Source organism: Rhinolophus hipposideros, assembly GCF_964194185.1.
Source record: "Rhinolophus hipposideros genome assembly, chromosome: 20".
Classification (NCBI taxonomy): domain Eukaryota; kingdom Metazoa; phylum Chordata; class Mammalia; order Chiroptera; family Rhinolophidae; genus Rhinolophus; species Rhinolophus hipposideros.
In genome coordinates this window covers 1,586,851-1,605,102 of record NC_138066.1, presented here as the reverse complement: position 1 = coordinate 1,605,102, position 18,252 = coordinate 1,586,851, and the positions used below count along the sequence as shown (strand labels likewise).

General features: G+C 52.1%; 1 protein-coding gene across 5 annotated transcripts in view; it reads left to right on the top strand.

Moving 5' to 3' along the window:
* The window catches only part of TOP3A (DNA topoisomerase III alpha), a 30,285-nt gene extending 13,305 nt beyond the window's left edge, over positions 1 to 16,980 (top strand). For 2 of the 5 annotated variants that reach the window (XM_081029440.1, XM_081029443.1), the window contains exons 8-19: positions 141 to 241; positions 1,448 to 1,522; positions 3,385 to 3,467; positions 4,387 to 4,594; positions 6,056 to 6,241; positions 6,437 to 6,566; positions 9,334 to 9,447; positions 9,550 to 9,715; positions 10,542 to 10,685; positions 12,503 to 12,625; positions 13,510 to 14,207; positions 15,181 to 16,980. In XM_081029440.1, the coding sequence (XP_080885566.1) occupies positions 141 to 241; positions 1,448 to 1,522; positions 3,385 to 3,467; positions 4,387 to 4,594; positions 6,056 to 6,241; positions 6,437 to 6,566; positions 9,334 to 9,447; positions 9,550 to 9,715; positions 10,542 to 10,685; positions 12,503 to 12,625; positions 13,510 to 14,207; positions 15,181 to 15,359 (2,207 nt within the window). In that variant the 3' untranslated portion in view covers positions 15,360 to 16,980. Of the gene's footprint in view, positions 1 to 140; positions 242 to 1,447; positions 1,523 to 3,384; positions 3,468 to 4,386; positions 4,595 to 6,055; positions 6,242 to 6,436; positions 6,567 to 9,333; positions 9,448 to 9,549; positions 9,716 to 10,541; positions 10,686 to 12,502; positions 12,626 to 13,509; positions 14,425 to 15,180 lie in introns of all 5 variants that reach the window. The other 3 variants (XM_081029439.1, XM_081029441.1, XM_081029442.1) reach the window with 2 other exon arrangements.
* Positions 16,981 to 18,252: the final 1,272 nt, after the last annotated feature.

The window sequence follows — 18,252 nt, the reverse complement described above, 5'->3', positions numbered from 1 at the left end:
AGAATCCACCCAAGTTTCTTTCTCAGTGATCTTCTCTGTCTCCTAGTCCTTTGGTTTTCACTGTAATGTCCCTAATGTCTGTCGTTCCATGTAGTCCGCTGAGGATTTTACTAGTCCTGCCCGTTTGTGTTTCCCAATAGTAACTCATGACCACAGAGATGGCGTTGTAGAATTTAACTGGAAAAGGCATCGTCTCTTTAACCACACAGCTTGTCTTGTCCTCTATCAGCTTTGCATGGAGGTAAGACTTTTTTTTTAAAGATTTTATTGGGGAATGGGAACAGGACTTTATTGGGGAACAGTGTGTATTTCCAGTACATCCATCCAGGAGCTCAACAGCAGCTCAGCTCAAGGTGCCATGTTCAATCTTAGTTGCAGGGGGCGCAGCCCATCATCCCTTGTAGGAGTCAAACCATCAACCTTGTGTTTGAGAGCACGCGCTCCAACCAACTGAGCCGTCTGGCCACTCAGGAGCCCAGCGGCAGCTGCACACAGTGGAGCCTAAATAAAACTCAGTGCTCTCTACGTTTGATGAGTCAGCTGTGTCCACTGGCAGGTTTAGTGTCCGTTTGCTGAGGGAGAGTAACGACTATTGAGCATCTGCTGCGTGCCAGACACTGTGTACATGTGGTTTCCCTTAGTCCGTATGATACCTGTGTGGGTGGTGATGCTCTCCCCATTTCACAGATGGGAAAGCTAGAGAGGGAGGGAACTGCACGGCCACAGCGGAGCTCGTGAGGGACAGGTCATGGACGGGGTCCCGTGTGTCTGACTTTAGCTCCTGCAGACCATGCCGCCTCCCAGGCGTTACCCTGTCTGTCCACTGCTCTACCCTTTGACCCTGAAGGTCACAGAAGCAGCTGGCAGCTCCGTGATACTGCGCATGTATTTGTTCAGTCAGAACAACCTGCCCCTTTTGGTGCTTGACTAGGATGTGGTAGGTGGGATCTCTGAGCACCTGGCCCCAGTCTATTTGGGGAAGGGAATTTGGATTTTGATACACAAATATTCTCATTAACAAATTACTTGAGTTGAGTTCTTTGTGCATGTGGAGTCCCTTAAAAGTATGAAGTTGGTCTTAAGGTTAGAGTTCTCCAGCATGTATTCTATAATTTCTCCTGTTTCTAACTCTGTATTATCAAGAATTTAAAAAGAAAGAAAAATAGTAACACTGAGCATGCAAGATAGGACACTAAGGAGACGCTCAGGCTGTGGCATTTTGTAGGCTCCGGAGGAGGCACCGTAGGGCTCATGAAGTTGGTTTGTGTGGGAAGATGGCGATGGTGTCCACCCCACTGTGGGCTACAGGCCAACATTACGTGGGGCGCTCACAGCTGCAGCGGGGCCTGTGCTGGCAGGCGTGTGACTGGGAATGGGGAGTGGGGGGCCGGAAAGCGGGAAGACGCAGAGCAGGTGAAAGTGGCCTCTGCTTTCCTTGGCTTTTTAGGATCCCAGGGCAACCGTGGTGGAGGTCAGCTGTAAGGCGAAGAGCAAGTGGAGGCCTCAAGCTTTGGACACTGTGGTATGTGCGGGAAGGATTGTGCCAGCCCCTGACTTCCTGTTTTACGCACCAGGGCCCTGCCGTGGATGTTGGCTCGGTGACAGGAAGTGTAACCCTTCCCAGGGCCACACAAGAATGTGTTTGGGAAACACAGAAAGCCCAGAACATGGCCTGCTTGGCCTCAGGATTTTTTTTAAGCTAATAAATGCAATATAAGTACTTTATGTGGAGCTTCAGAGGCAGAAAGAGGAAGATGAATCACCCATCGTCTCACCATTTTTATGTGTTGCGTCCAGCGCAACACTGGCAGTGAGGGAGGAGAAGGGGCAGTGTTAGGTTAAAATTTAAGAAAGAAAGAAACAGAGACTTTTAGTGATAATGGCTTTTATTGATAATCATACAAGGAAATGGTACTGTTTTTTACACGGTCTGTGAGACTCATCCATCATGTCACAAAAGTGAGCTAAACCAATCATCCCCGTCCACTAGCAGCCAGAGCAGAGAGTCCCATGATGATTTAGGTGAGGTATATGCCTCCCCGGGGACAAATCTCATGTTGAAACTTCCGTTGAGCTAAGCGGAGAGAGCTGATCTTCATGGCTGTCATGATTTCTCTCACAATCAGGTGAGAGAGGAAAGCCAGAGTCAGCAGTGGCTTTTCCCAGGCAGAGGGGATGGGGAGGCAAGGCGCCTTCCCAGATCTTCCAAGGCAGCTCATTGGGGGTCCCCATGCGGTTCCGCCTGGCTTAGGTTGTTCCTCACGTGAGATATCTTACCTGTCTTTGGCTGCAAATCATCTTTTGGGGACCAGACAGAGAGACATGAGGTGTAAACATCATGATAAAACAAAGTCCCAAAAAGGCGGTCCCACAGACTCTTCTTTCTTTAAGGAAAAACGGGGGGGTTGGGGGGGCGGCAGTCGGCTAGGCTACTGTGTGACAACACTTACGTGATCTTGGCGTTTTCTCTTCCTATTTCTTTCATATGCCTATTTTTTACAGCGTTACAATTGGAGTAGTTTCTTTTTTCCACCCAAGTATTTTTTTTCAGTGTTTCTGTATCATCTGTGTAAGCATCATTTTAAATACCTGCTGTAGGAGTCTCCCCTAGAACAGGGCTTCTCAAATTTTTTGACCTCAAGAAGAGCCACCCTCATGGGACACATCTGAGTAAGCCACATTAGGAATGTCCCTTCCCAGTCACCGCTTTGCAGGAAAATCCGGGGTATAATTCCTGTCGGGGCTAACTCTAGAGGTTGACCCTGCAGAACGGCAGGCTGAGAAACAGTCGGGCACCGGTGGGCCATGCAGTCTTGAGTGGGACGTGTGTGGGGCAGGGGAGGGGTGAGGGACGACGGGAGAGTTAAGGATTCCTATAGAAGGCATCTGTAGTGTTTTATTACTCACTGGTTAAATGTGCTTTCACATGTAGCCAACACCAGGGTTTTTGTCACCAAGGGGAGAGGATAGCAATTATCTCCCAGGAGGCCTGGAAGAATGGTATTCAGTATCCAGGGGGATTGGTGGGCCTGGATGGTGTTCCCAAAGTGTCGCTGTCAGGCTGCCAGGGTTAGAAGCAGTGTATCAGATGCCTGTTAAAAAAGACAGATTTCCGGCCTCCTTGCCTGCCCTCCTCTGGCAGAATCCCTAGTGCTCAGGGCCCGGGAATCCCTGTGCTTCCTGGGTAATTCTTGCTTCTGCATATCAGAGTCAGAAGCACTGGAGTAGAATCTGACTCTGCCTGGCAGGCCCAGAAATCTGTGTGCAGCACAGTCTTTCTCCCTCTGTGACGGGCCAGACAGTTCTTACGATGGGTTGTGTGGCTGTGTGGTGCCCTCTGACTCCCACACTGTACCCTAACATAGCTGTCGACACATTTCACAGGAGCTTGAGAAGCTGGCTTCTCGAAAGTTGAGAATAAATGCGAAAGAAACCATGAGGATTGCTGAAAAGCTCTACACTCAAGGGTAAATAAATATTCCACGTTTGGGAATAGAATTTGGTGCATGTTTATCAGCCTGAAATGTTATAGAATAGACCTTATGGGGAAATACAGACTGTCTAGGTAGATGTCACCCAAGCTCTGAAGTAGAAAAATGTTGACACTGACTTCTATTTTCTGATAATGGAAAAGGCATTTCAAAATTTTTCCTAAAATCAGAGCCCATCGAGTGCATTCCAATCCCACTCCTGAGCCCTCAGCAGCTCCCCCTGAGGCCCTGGCAGGTGACAGGCAGCACCCATCCAAGTTGTTTGCCTGTCAGAAATCAGCCTTGAGGGCCAGGATCACCCCAGGGCCATCCAGGGCCCAGTGTGCGGCCACACGCCACAGCTTCCTATGGAATGTGCTGTAAGCGAAATACATACTTGGTTTCAGAGACTTGTCTGACAAACAATGCAGACAGGCTCAGCATGTTTAAGGGGCTAAGAGAAAGTGATCACTTAGGCATAGGGACCACATTCTAGGTTACTGGGCAGCATTGTTGTTTCTGTATTTGAAGAAGCACAGACTGCTGCAGGTGTCAGGGCTGTGGGGCTCCCCCGCGGTCACTGTCAGACTGACGCTCGAGCCCCGGGTGTGCCCCGGCCACACGGCTGCCGGCAGAGCCGAGCTGTAGTGAGCGTGCCCTGCTCTCGGCTGCCTGTCGTTTATCCTTCGGCTTCTCTGCGTGTCCCAGCAGGAGATCCTGCTGCTGCTCACCCCCTGGGGGGTGTGTGCAGGGGAGGGGGGCACATCTCAGAACTTCGCTCCCCGGAGGTCGCCAAGGTTGTCTTTGGTTGAGTTGGCTGGATCAGACGGGTTATTGCGGTGTGACCGGGTGTTTTCAATCTATTGCAGTTGTTTATAGACCAATTTCTTGTTCTGTTTGTTTGCCTTCATTTTAGGTACATCAGCTATCCAAGAACTGAAACAAACATTTTCCCCAAAGACTTAAACCTGACCGCACTGGTAGAGCAGCAGACCTCAGACCCACGTTGGGGGGCCTTTGCCCGGAGCATTCTAGAGCGGGGTGCCCCCACCCCTCGCAACGGGCACAAGTCTGACCAAGCTCACCCTCCCATCCACCCCACCAAATACACCAGCAGCTTACAGGTTGGTTTCCCTGACTCTGCTACTTGCTGGAACCCAGAGGGAGGGGAGGGCTCAGTAGTGGGATTTGAATTTTCTCCGTGGGCTCTTGTAGGAACTAAGTGATTTTGAAATATCTCTTCCATTTCAGAAAAGAGATGTCAGGGTCGAAATTCTCCTATTTCACAATCTTCTGCTTGGCTTCCATGCAAGATGCCCAGGGTGGGCTCTGCTCTCTCCCCAGCCCCACCCACGTGCCCACTCTGTCAGCTCCCTCTGCTGCCTCTCTGCTTCCTGCACACCCAGACTAGGCGCCCTTCCACAGCCCCCACACAACCACCTTCTGCATCCCTTGTCAACTAGAAAAACCCTATTCATCCTCCTAAGATCAGTTTCCATCACCTTCCCGAAACTTCCACATCATGCTCGTGTCACGGCAGGACTGTCGCACTCAGCTGTGCTCGAGCATGTCCCATGTCTCAGTACTTTTCTCAGCTGGGGAATAAGCTCAGTGAGGCCCAAGCTAGTTATGCCTTTTTGACATCTGCAGGCTTATTGCAAAGCTCAGTAAATTTTGGTCTTTTTTTTTTCCTTCTTTTAATTACGTATGTTATTATTTCTGATTTTGAAAGTAATATATGTTTATTTTAGACAATTTAGAAAATATAAAAGATGGTAAGGAAGACAAAAATTGCCTGTAATCTTACCTCCTACTGAAAACCACCTTTTTTTCTATGCATGTATATACAATTCTTACAATAAAATTATAACTTTAGTTTCATAAACTACTTTTTCCATTTTGCATCATGAGTATTTCCCCATATGCTGAACTATTTTAAAGTATAGTACTTAAGGATTGCATACATGTGCCATAATTTATTTTGCCAAATCTGTTTTTGAAGGATTGTTTACAACTTTCTGATACTTGATGTACCAAAGTTAACATTCATATACATAAACATCAGTGCGGCTCTCTCAGTCCTTCCTTTGAATACATTCTCCAAGGAGAAGGAGTGGGTATGAGTATGAGCCCCTTCCGGGCTTCTGATGGGTTGAGCCTCACCAGTGGCTTGATGTCTGAACTGGTAGGAAATCGCCGTGAACCCTGTGCTCAGGGAGTCGGTGTAAAGCTGCCGGGTGCATTGTCCCTGTGTGTCTTACACACGAGGGGCCTTAACTTCTTCTGCGCTTGCCTTGTTTTCTGCGTAGGTGGGGTTATGTCCAAAGAATCACTCTTCAGGGCAAGAGGACTCCCTTGCTTCCCTTTGCCTGATTGGGCTTGGGACGTTTATTAGCCTGGACCCATACACACGCAGTGGGTTTGCCTGGCACCCCACTGCAGTGCGGGGGCTCCGGGAGCAATGTGCCTGCTCTGCACAACATTAGGCTGGAAGGCGGCCTAAACCGGGTTCACCTACCAATGATGCCGAGATCCTGGAGTGGTGACGCTCTGGCGGGAGTTTCAGACTCTTCTTTTCTTCACAGGGAGATGAGCAGCGACTCTATGAGTTTATCGTTCGCCATTTCCTGGCTTGCTGCTCCCAGGATGCTCAGGGGCAGGAGACCGCCGTGGAGATTGACATCGCTCAGGAACGCTTTGTGGCCCACGGCCTCGTGATTCTGGCCCGGAATTATCTGGATGTGTACCCATACGACCGCTGGGGTGACAAGGTGATAAATCGTGGGTGCAGTCAGAGGTCAGAATCCAGGTGTCACCCCGTGGGCCTCAGGGTGAGGGGAGCACAGTTGTGTTCCCGACCCTAGTGCCATTGGATAGGGCAAGGCATGTTCTTTGAACTGGACGTTGTCTTTTGCCCGAGCGCCATGGCACAGGGATTTGACTGATGCTTCTGCTGCTCTCTGTAGACCCTTCCTGTCTATGAGAGAGGCTCCCGCTTTCAGCCCAGCACTGTGGAGATGGTGGATGGGGAGACCAGTCCACCCCAGCTGCTCACTGAAGCCGACCTCATTGCCCTCATGGAAAAGCATGGCATTGGTCAGTAGCTCGTTGTCATGGTAACTAGCGGCTCGGGAGTACAGCAACTCTAATGTGGGTTTCATTCCCACTTTATAGCTGAAGTGAGGCTTAGAGAAGTTAAGAACTTAACCTAAGGTCGCAAAGTGTGCGAGTTATTACAAACTAGGTCACAATAACTCCGCAGTCAATGCTCTGAACCACGGCTCTGCACCATCCACGTCAGGCACAGCTCCGAGGTACCGTGGGTGTGGTTCCAGACCAGGGCCATGAAGTGAGTCACACACACTTTGGGTTTCCCAGCACGTAGAAAAGTATGTTTGTACTATAGTCTATTATACATGCAGGAGCATTATGTTGGACAGAAACAGAGTACGTACCTTAATTTAAAAATACTTTATTGCTAAAAAATGCTAACCACCTCTGAGCCTCCAGAAAGTCGTAATGTTTTTACTCGTGGGGGTCTTGCCTTGATGTTAATGAAAATGCTGATCTGTGGAGCTGATAAAAGGAGGGATACCTGTAAAGACAGACATTTCCCATAACTCAGAGGTCTCAACCGGGGACAGGCGCTGTCAACAGAGTCGATCTTTTTGGCCCAGACTGGGATTTGCTGTTCTTGTTTTATTTTGAATGAGGTACCAACATTTAAAACGAGAGATTCCACATAAAACTCTGCCTCTTCACCTTTTAAACTATCTGGAGTTCTGGCACTTGGGCCTTTACTCCCACATCGACAGTTATTTGGATTGGAGCGGCAGCCACTCCTGTCGAGATGGCTCACCCTGGGCTGCCCTGACTTACTCCCTACATGCCAGGGCCCTGTGGGGTCTCAGTTTGTCACCCCGCTATTAGCCACGGGTGGCGATGTTCTTAGATTTTTGTTAAAGCATTTCCCATAATTGTTTAAGAAATAGAAATTAGTGGGGTTTTTTGTGTTTGTGTTTTTTTTAAGCTAGACCAGAATTGTTTTGCTCACTAAGCCCCATAGCCCAAGCTTTCCTGGTGGCTCTTCTTGTGCCTAACCTGCTGCCCCTTGTCATTTCTCACTGCAACTCTGAGGATTGTCTGTGGTGAGCCTGGTCCAGTAGAACCGTGCACGATGGTGAGGGAAGTGGATGAAGGGGGCGGTCAGCTCCCTGTGCGTCTGCCCCACTACCAAGTGAATTTTGTAGTTCTGTAACCTAGGAAGACGTTCTCCCAGCTGGAGTCCACTGGCCATCACTGGACCTCCAGAAAGCCCGTACATTTAGGTGAAATTACAGGTAGTTTTCGTTCCATGATTTGCTCATTAAAAATGTCTGAGAACTAGGCCCTGGCGACACAGAGAGGAGAAGGCCTAGGCCTTCCCTTTCAGGGTTTGTCTAGTGGGAGAGTCAAACCAGACCATTAGTTGCGATGCAATGGGTTCTGAGGGGGACAGGCAGGGAGGGACCTTAAAACCTCATCGTAAGAATTCCTAATGAATGAAGGCAAGCCCAGCAGTGCAGGCAGGGCCTGAGGACGGGCACGGGCAGGAAAGCATGTGCCGCCCGGGGTGGGGGACTCACAGAAATGAGGCCAGAAAGATGATTTGAGCCATGCCAGGCTTGGGCGTTGGTCTGTGGTCAGCAGAGAGCCATTTCTAAGATTTCTGAGGAAAGGAATGACAGACATATTTTTACAAATTCTAACAGGTTTATTGGCACGTAATTCATATACAGGATTCATTGCTTTAAGATGGACAAGTCAGTGTTTAGTGTATTCACAAAATTGTGCAGCCATCACTACAAATCAGTTTTAGAACATTCTCTTCACGTCAGAAAGAAACCCCATGCCCACCAGCAGTGACTCTCCATTGCCCTTGTCTCCAATCTCCGCCAGCCGTAGGCAGCCACTGATCTTTCTGACTCCATAGGTTTGCTTGTTGTAGACATTTCTTATAAATGTATGAGGGAGTTAGGCAACATGTGGTCTTTTGTAACTAACTGGTTTCACTCCGAGTGAAACTGAGTGAACTGGTTTCACTCCGAGTTTTCAAGCTGCGCGGTAACATGTGTCCGTGCTGTCGCATGGCCAGCCCTTTGTTCCTTTTTATTACCGGATACTCGTTCACCTCTTGTTTATCAGTTGTTGTCTAATCATTGATGGACGTTTGGGGTGTTTCCATTTTGGGACTATCATGAGTAATGCTTCCGTAAACTTTGTGGACAAGTTTTTGTGTAGACATGTTTTCGGTTCTTGTGAGTAGATACCTAGGAGTAGAATTGCTGGGTCACATGATGACTCTTTAATTTTGAGGAACCGCCAGATTTTTCCACAGCAGCTGCTCCATTTTGCATTCGTCCAGCTGTGTATGAGGGTCCCAGTTTCTCCGTATCCTTACCAACAATTGCTATTATCCGTCCTTTTTATTACACCCATCCGAGTGGGCGTGAAATGATATTTCCTTGTGGGTTTGGTGTGCGTTTCCTTGATGGCAGAGCTGTTTGAAAAGCCCCCTATGGCCACCCCATAAAGATCGGGGTGGGTGGAGGAAGAGCAGGAACTAGGAGGCTGAGGGTGTAACGATGAGATGAGACGGTGTGGGCTCTGGCCGTGGTTCTGACTCATGGAAGTGAGGAGAAGGACTTCGCCTCAGAGCTGGAGTTGGTGGCCTTACTGAGCAAGCAGATACGAGGGAGAGCGGAGGGGCCGTGGTGGTTTCGACATGGGCTGGGAGTGAACGGGAAATCCAGGCGGGGAAGGGGCCCGCGGGACACTTGGGAGGAGGTCTGGATGAGCCTGAGTAACCTGCAGTGGCTTCCAGGTACTGATGCCACTCACGCGGAGCACATCGAGACGATCAAAGCCCGGATGTATGTCGGGCTTACGCCAGACAGGCGGTTTCTCCCTGGGCATCTGGGCATGGGACTTGTGGAAGGTGAGGAGGAGGGAGCTTGTGGCGGGCGGCTGCGGGAGCCATGTGGCCGGAGCCCTGAGTGGCGCTGTCTGGGGCCTCACAGCACATTGCTCTTCCCTGTAGGTTATGACTCCATGGGCTACGAGATGTCTAAGCCTGACCTCCGGGCTGAGCTGGAAGCCGATCTGAAGCTGATCTGCGAGGGGAAGAAGGATAAATCTGAGGTTTTAAGGCAGCAGATCCAGAAATACAAGCAGGTTTTCATTGAAGCAGTGGCTAAAGCTAAGAAGTGAGTGCCAAGCCCCGCTGCCCTGCACACGTGGTGATCAGTTCTGCAGCCTCGGCCCTGACATTTCCCTAAGTGGGAGTCTGCGGTCATTCAGCAGAAACTTGGTGTAGACATGGAGACAAGCTGTTGACATTCTTTAACATTTTCACAAGGTATAGGTCCTCATAAGCCCTGCCCTTTAGGGTGTTAAATCCCCACCAGGCCAGCTCAGCTTCACGAGTGGCCCCGTCACCTGGCAGGGCTGTCCACATACAGTTCCTCCACTCCAGGCTTTCCTCCTGAGTTTTGCTTGTTTCTTTCCGTAGAGCTTTGCCAATGTAGAGACAATAACCCGAAATGACTGGGACCTGCTGTTCTGAGCCCTTGGCTTTAGAAGTGCCATTCTCTTGATTTTGATGGTCGTGAATTAGTAGATAGCACAGGCATAGAACACGCAGGTGCTGGTGTGCGACCGTTTGTTCTGGGGCGTACTTGGAGGTGGCCGTGTAGCAGGCAGCACGTGTGCGTTTTGTTACGAATATTTCCTACCCTGTGGCAGTTTTGAAAGTGCATGCGCTGGTTTATACTTAGACTCAGACAGACACTTCTGGAGTGTGTGCATGGACCTTGTGTGGTTTTGTGTGATGTGAAGCCAGCGACGAGGCAGAAATACCTGCCCTGTGGCCGGACCCCTCCTGGGAGCTGCCAGGGCCCAGAGGAGCCGGGGCTTGGCCAGCACAGTTCTCTGTCTGCCTCCGTTCTGTGGCTGACCAAGCAGCCGGTTCCCTGGGTCCCACACATGTTGTGTGCACGGGAGACTGTTGCAAATGCTGTGCTGTTTCTTCAGGTTGGACGAGGCCTTGGCCCAGTACTTTGGGGAAGGGGCAGAGGTGGCCCAGCAAGAAGCCATCTACCCGCCGGTGCCGGAGCCTATCAAGAAGTGCCCCCAGTGCCACAAGGACATGGTCCTCAAGACGAAGAAGAGCGGCGGGTCAGTGCCGGCCTGCGTCCCCCCGCCCCCGTTGCTCGCCCAGCACTGCCAGGCCCCATCGTTTTATTTCTGGGTTGTTATTTAAAGGCAGCCTGCTGTGGGCCTCCTGGGAGCTGGGCTTAGAGACGTGAAGTGCTATGGGATTCTGAGGAGAGGGGCGACCGGCGACCAGCTAATGGTGGGGCTTCTGTCCCCCGTGGAAAGCACTCACTCATCCAGTGTGTGGAGAATGGTGGAGAAGCAAGAGCTTCAGACCCGGAGGGTCCTGGGTTCAAATCCCACTTCTGCCACAGAATAGGCTTTTGTGCCTCAAAGCGGGGTACTCACTACTCTGAGCCCCAGTTTCCTCTTTCATATGCTCAGGGCGGTGGTGCCGTGGGAAAGGTGAGGATTCCGTGACGGGCAGGGAAGTGGCACAGAGCCGCGGACGTTAGATATTCGGTAGCACTGCTTTGCTGCTCTCCTGGTTTTGCTGAATCGGGTCGGAACGTATCGAAGCCCTCTTCCCTTTCAGTGCAGGAGTTCAGAGTGGGCAGTTCGCCCAGGGCTCGGGGGCCCGGCCTGGCCTGGCTGCCCAGCGCAGCCTGCTGCCGGGGGAAGTCCACGGCAGGAGTGGGGCATGGGGTGGCGGTCATCATTGCTCGCTAGCCATCCTGTGGCTGGCGTGATGCAAGGTGCTCGCCAGGCATTATGTCGTTTGACTGCATCGCGACCCTCCAGGGCAGGTGTTTCTAAGGAGTGAAAACGGAGGCTTGGGGGCTGAGGCGGTTTGTCCATGGCGGGAAGCCCCGGGGAGCAGGGAAGGGGCAGTTTGAACCCCGGTCTTCACAGCAGTGTGCCGACCCCGCAGGCGGCAGCATTGCTCACCCCGTGTGGCTACGTGACAGGTTCTCCCGCTCTCAGACAGCAGGGCTAGTGGCGCCGACCTGGCATCCCGTGTCAGGGCCCACAAACGTGGCTTAGCCAGTGCTGGTGCCGTATCAGTGCGTAGTAAATGCTGTCGGTGGGTTTTCTCTGCCACCAGTGGGTAAGTGGACTAGTAACCACTGGGATGGATGGGGAAGACTTGCTTTTGTGTTAGCTCTGAGTTCTCTAAATTCTTGAGTCACGCAGGTGGGTCTCAAGACTGTCTTGTGAGATTTACCACTCCAGGGTTTATCTGGTAATTTCTGGGGTTTTGGATTTGCTGTTTGAATCATTGGGATTTGGGATTTGTCTTTCCTGGTCTAGTTATCACCCAGGCGCGCTCGAAGGGCATTGTAAATTGTGTGCGTGTTGGCTAGTCCAGTCCTAAAGTTTCCCGACTGGAAGGCATCAGGAAGTGCTGGCCAAGAAAGGCGTGGTGCAGGCGCCGAGAGTAAAGGCTCTTGCGTCACAGACGGGGTTCTAGTCCTGGCGCCCCAGCTCGCTTCCTGTGCCTCCTGGAGCAGGTTTCCAGACTGCTCCAGGCCTCGGTTTGCTCCAGTGTAAGCTGACGATGTCACGAGGTGAGACAGCTCTCAGCACAGGGCCTGAGCGAGCCCTCGGACTCGGCAGTGCGTGTTCCGGGTGTTGGTAGTGGGTTGGCGGTTTCTAAGCAGAAAGCAGAGGCAGCGGCAGCCGTTTCACTTTCTTAGGGAGGTGAGAAATAAATGCAGGCCAGTTCTTCTAAGTCATTCATTACTGTGACTGGATCCATAAGTGTCCTCCAGAAAAATGAATGTCTTTAATCAGCTGAAGAAAAGTTGCTTTGCCAGATGGGCGACAGTGTAGGACTGTGTCCCCTGCTTCCTGTGGTCTGATGTTGGCTCCTGCCTCCTGGTCCCTGTGATCTGCAGGTTCTACCTCGGCTGCACGGGTTTCCCAGAATGTCGATCAGCCGTGTGGTTCCCTGAGTCGGTGCTGGAGGCCAGCAGGGATGGGAGTGTGTGTCCAGTGTGTCAGCCACACCCTGTCTACAGGTGAGCTGGGTGCTGAGTCAGCTGGGACTGGAATTCCTAGGACCTCGGGGAGGGTGTCCGCTGTGCACAGCAGCAGCCAGGCCTGGGGCCCGCCCGTCCTGCGAGGCCGCACTGCGGACAGCTGAGGAGAGGACGCATGCATTGAATGTCATTTCCAAGTTCTCCCCAAGCCCAGAGTCCTCGTGGGGAATGGATCCTCCCACCTTTCGGTCACTTGTGAAAATCATTGAGAAACCCAAGGAGCCTTTGTTGTGGGTTAATGTGTGTCACGATTTACCTTTTTCTAAATTAAAGTGGAGACGTCTTCCAAAATTTAGTTTATTGTTTATACCAAGTGTACTGCATGCTGACATAAATAACATGTTTTTAGGCTAACATACCTATTTTCCAACCCCTCAGAAATAAGAGTGTATGGGTTTCCATTTTTGTAAGTCTTCTATCTGGCTTAATAGGCGACAGTTGGGTTCTCATCTGCGTCCGCAGTCTGCTGAATTTACTGCATGTGTTGTGTTGTTGTAGTCTCTGGGAAACTACTGCCAACACTGGGAAAAGTGAGAGCACAACACATTTAACTTCTTAGCGTTGTTACAAAATACTTTTGACCTCAGCTCGAAGCTCCCAGAAGCTGCTGAAGCACAGTGAGAACCTGCTCCAGGGACGAGCTTCTGTATGGCCACGCTTCACTAGGGGCTTAGGCTCATGTGCCCCCACTCTGCACTCTCGGGAAGACTGGAGGGGGCTGGTGGTGGGCTGGTGCCTTGGGGGCGCTTCCTGAGGCAAGGGGATACTGAGGGGAGACCTAGGATGGGTGCGTTTCTGGGGACCAAGGAGAAGCCTCTTGTACCTGGTAGTAAATGCTTTTTCTCGTCTTCTGGCCTCACCAGGTTGAAGTTGAAGTTTAAACGTGGTAGCCTTCCGCCGACCATGCCTCTGGAATTTGTTGGCTGCATTGGCGGATGTGATGAGACCCTCAGGGAGATCTTGGACCTAAGGATTTCACGGGGCCCCCCCGGAGCTTGCCAGCCAGCCACCGGGCCCTCTGGCTACCTGCAGGCTAGCCAGTCCTTGAATAGAATAGACAGCCAGCACAGCCACCGCCGGCCTCCTGACACCAAGCAGGCCAGGCCCTCGCCGGCTCTGGCCCAGAATCTACCACCGCCCACTGCTGCTGGTGAAAGCAACTCCGTGACCTGCAACTGTGGCCAGGATGCCCTGCTGCTCACTGTCCGCAAGGAGGGTCCCCACCAGGGCCGGCAGTTCTATAAGTGCCACAGTGGCAGCTGCAACTTCTTCCTGTGGGCCGACAGCAGCCCTCCAGAAGCAGGAAGGACTCCTCCCTGCACGTCAAGGCCCCCAGCTGGCTCACTGGGGCGCCCACTGGGCTCAGGGAACCACCCAGGTGGGTTTGGCAGACCTGGGGCTGACCGTGACGGTGGCGTGTCCTGCCTGTGCGGCCAGCCCGCTGTCAGACTGACTGTGCAGAAGGACGGGCCCAACAAGGGGCGTCAGTTCCACACGTGCACCAAGCCCAGACAGCAGCAGTGCGGCTTCTTTCAGTGGGTGGACGAGAACGTGGCCCCAGGTGAAGAGCGGTTCCAGGGCGGGGCTGGGGGGTGTGCAGCTCCCTGCCTCAGGCTGCAGGCAGCAGGAGAAGGCCTGGGGGCGGGGGTGGGAGCAGGACGGGGAGTGGGTCGCCTTGCTCTTCCGGCTCCTCACAGGGCCGTGTTCAGCAAGGCAGTGAACGGCACTGTCTCCATTGCAAACCAGAGGGTGCCACCGTGAATTGAGTTCTTCACCAGGTAAGCGCGTGATCATAGCTTTACACATCAGGAAGGTGAGGCCCCAACGAACGGAGTGATTTTGCTCGGGTCACAGTGACACAGCCCAAGATCTGAGTGGAGGAGACCTGCTCCCACAGTCCTGTACTCCTGTAGCCTTTGTGAACCTTAGAAATTGTTATCGTCAGTCTCAATCAGTGTAAGAAACTGACCCTCCTGTCTCGGAACCTACCCAAGGTTACACGGTTTGGGTCTGATACCCCAAAAGTGGGTATGTGATAACTGGCACCCACATTTGAAGTGTGTGAGAAGCAGCTCAGACATGTGAGGGCCACCCCTGTCCCCCTCTGACCTCCAGGACAGCGGCCCAGCTCGTTGTCCTGGAGAGTCAGGCGCTCAGTCCTAAGAGGCCGGTGTAAGGACTAGAAGCAGCCAGAACTCGGGTTCCTTGCACGGGAGGTAGGGAGCAGGTCGTTGGTCGCGAGCCCACTTTGCTGCCTCACCACACAGCGTCAGGCCAACTGCTTGCCTGGTGTCCACTTCAGTGAAAAGGGTGTAGTAAAGTGACATCAGTGCCCCTTTACCAGGACGGGGAGAGTGGGCCGAGGCCTTTAAGCGCTTAGGCCCAGGTAGTGACGTGTGTTGGCAGAGTGGAGGGGCCCGGCCTGTGCGGTAGGCGTGACTGCATAAAGGTGGGGAGGGCACCTCCACCCAACACTAACCTGTGTTTCCGTCCCCTTCGGTGTGTCCTCAGCCTTCCCCTGACTCTTCCCACAGGGACTTTTGGAGCCCTACCCTGGTCAGGAGGCAGAAGAAGAACCCAGGGACCGGAGTCCAGAAGCAAAAGAGCCCAGTCCAGCTCCTCAGACACAGGGTCCACGGCCAAGAAATCCCGGAAATGCAGCCTTTGCCACCAGCCTGGACACACCCGCCCCTTCTGTCCTCAGAACAGATGAGGGCAGGGCGGGGAGAAAGGGCCACTTCCTCAGGTCTCAGAAATGAGTTGTTTCCACGAGGACCGGGTGGCCCTTCGCGGCCCTGGAGGCGCTGAGGAAAGTTGTGCTATTGGAGTCTGGCCTGCCGGTGTGAACGAGTCAAGGTCCAGACTGCTCCCTCAAGGAGTCCACCTGTTGGACAGTGGCCCCCTGCCCGGGCCACTGCCGAGAAGTCACTGCAGCTTCTCCCGGTGGGCCCGCTTGGATTGTTCCTGTGAGCGCCACAGAGAAGCTGGGAGTAGAGCATGGAGCCCTGGGGTCCGTGCATGTCGTGGCTCTGGCCACAGGGCTTCCCTCGGTTCAGAAAGCACCCTGAAGGACCAGCGCTCCCAGAGCAAGCTCTGGGCAGCCTGGAAGGGGCTTCTCTCCGCAGACGTCCTGAGGAAGGAGGGTGTACAATTCAAGGAAGTGGTCTTGTCCTAAAATTGTGTCTATAGAAGAGGCTTTATTCCTTTACCTAAAAGCCGGTGTACCTGGGACACTCCCAGCTCATGTGCCTTAATAAAGAATTCTACCCCTTTACTCTGGTGGGTATGGTGCAGCGTCTGGTGAATGGTGGCAGGAGCAGCAAATACACCAGCCAGTGCTCGAGGGGCCGCTCATCGGCCTCTGGCCCCGTGGCCTCTCCTCCCTACCTTCCCCCTCCCTCTCCGCATGCTAAGTGGGAAGCTTACGTTCTGGCAGCCCCACAACCTGCTTGCTCTGCAGAGCAGAGCAGATCCAAGATTCGGAATACTCTTCATCTTCTATACCTCCGGAGATTGTCACATTTCCTTGTTTGCCTTTACAAAAAGCTTGTGATTGTTATGTAACCATATTGGCTTTATTTTATGCTTAGAAGACAAGCAGAAATGCAGTGTGGGTTTCCCAGCTGCATTGCTAAGCGCTAGCTGGTGAAGAAATGAACTGTCCTCATGTGTTGCGACTCCTGCCCCTGTGCCCCTCAGACCAGTAGGTCTGCCCAGGTGGAGAATTTTTTATTTTGTTTATGTTTTCATTTTATTGGGGAACAGTGTTTTTCCAGGGCCCATCAGCACCAAGTTGTTGTCCTTCAATCTAGTGGAGGGCGCAGCTCAGCTCCAAGTCCAATTGCAGGGGCACAGCCCACTATCCCATGTGGGAATTGAACCAGCAACCTCACGCTCTAACCGAGCCATCCGGCTGCCCCTGGAGAATTTTTGTAAGTGCAGATAGATGCCCAGAATTGCTCCTGGAGTACCTGATCAGTGAGTGTGGGTCACGGCCCTGCATTTATCTCCCGTCCCCCACCTCCCTTCCAAACCCTGGCAACCACCAGTCCACTTTTCTGTCTCTGGTTTTACCTGAACAATGTTTACCTGAACAATGTTCTGAACAATGTTTCACATAGATGGAATCATACAGAACATGACCTGTGTCTGGCTTCTTTCACTTAGCATGGGGTTTGCAAGTTTCATCCACTTTGCCGCATACGTCAGTCTTTATTCCCTTTTATGACTGAACGATGTTCCATTGGATAGACCACATTTTGTTCATCCATTTGCCAGCTGATGGATGTTTGGGTTGTTACTACCTTTTGGCTGTTGGGAATAGTCCTATAAACATGTGCAAGTATTCAGACACCTGTTTTCAATTCTTAGGGGTATATATGTAGGAGTGGAGTTGCTGGGTCATAGGGTAATTCTGTGTTTAATAACCATACGCGTTTCTGCAGCAGCTGCACCATTTTCTATTCCCACCAATGCACTAGGGTCCTATTTCTCCACTGTCTCACCAATATTTGTGTGTGTGTGTGTGGCCAGCCTGGTGTGTGAAGTGGTATCTCATTGTGGTTTTGACTTGCATTTTCCTAATGACCACTGATGTGGAACATTTTTTCATGGGCTTGTCAACCATTTGTGTATCTTTGGAGAAATGTCTACTCAAGTCTTTCGCCCATTTTTCTTTTTAACTTCTTTTTTTATTAGGGAACAGTGTGTTCTTTTTCCAGGGCCCATCAGCTCCAAGTTGTCCTTCAATGTAGTTGTGGAGGGCGCAGCTCAGCTCCAATTCCAGTTGCTGTTTTCAATCTTAGTTGCAGGGGACGCGGCCCACTATCCCATGCGGGAATTGAACCGGCCACCTTGTTAAGAGTTCGCGTTCTAACGGACTGAGCCATCCGGCCGCCCCCAATTTTTCAATTGGGTTGTTTGTCTTTTTGTTGTTGAGTTGTGGATCCTTATAGATTCTGGATACTAGATGCATTTGTGGGTTTTAATCTTCCACAGGTAACCCATGTGTGCCAAGGCCAAGAACTGCTGGATCGGACCACCGAGGACAGACCAGCTCCCGTCCTGACACTCCCTCGACCTGCTGTGCCTCCCTGGGCCTGGGCCTTCCCCACGGCGCCGGAGCCACCTCATCTGTAACGTGTTAGTCAATCGGAGGCTCTTTGGTGGAGGGTGACAGGCCCACTCACAGCGAGAACTTCACCAGTACAACCTGTGAGGGGGTTTTCCACATCTCTCGGAGGCCCACTCAGGCCAGCAGCATTTAGTGCACTGAGAAATTGATCCTTCCGCCTCCGACAGCGACTGGAAAGGTTTGAGCCCCGTCTCATACAGCTTGACCGTGCAGGATTGAAGAGAAGTTGCCTCCCCATGTATGAGCCCTGGCCGAGATTAGGATCCCGGCCAGGGGGTTATGCGCCATTCTCAGCCTGCCAGCTCCCCTGCAAGGACAGTGGAGGCTCCGATGGGCCTTCTACAAGCATCAAAGTGGGAATTGAAACGGTCTGCCTCCATGTCTGTCCCTCACAGCCCCGTTCTCCGTCCCGAGGTGAGAACCTGCGTGGCAGGGGAAGTCGGCCACCTGCCGTTCCTCGGAGAAGAGGAAA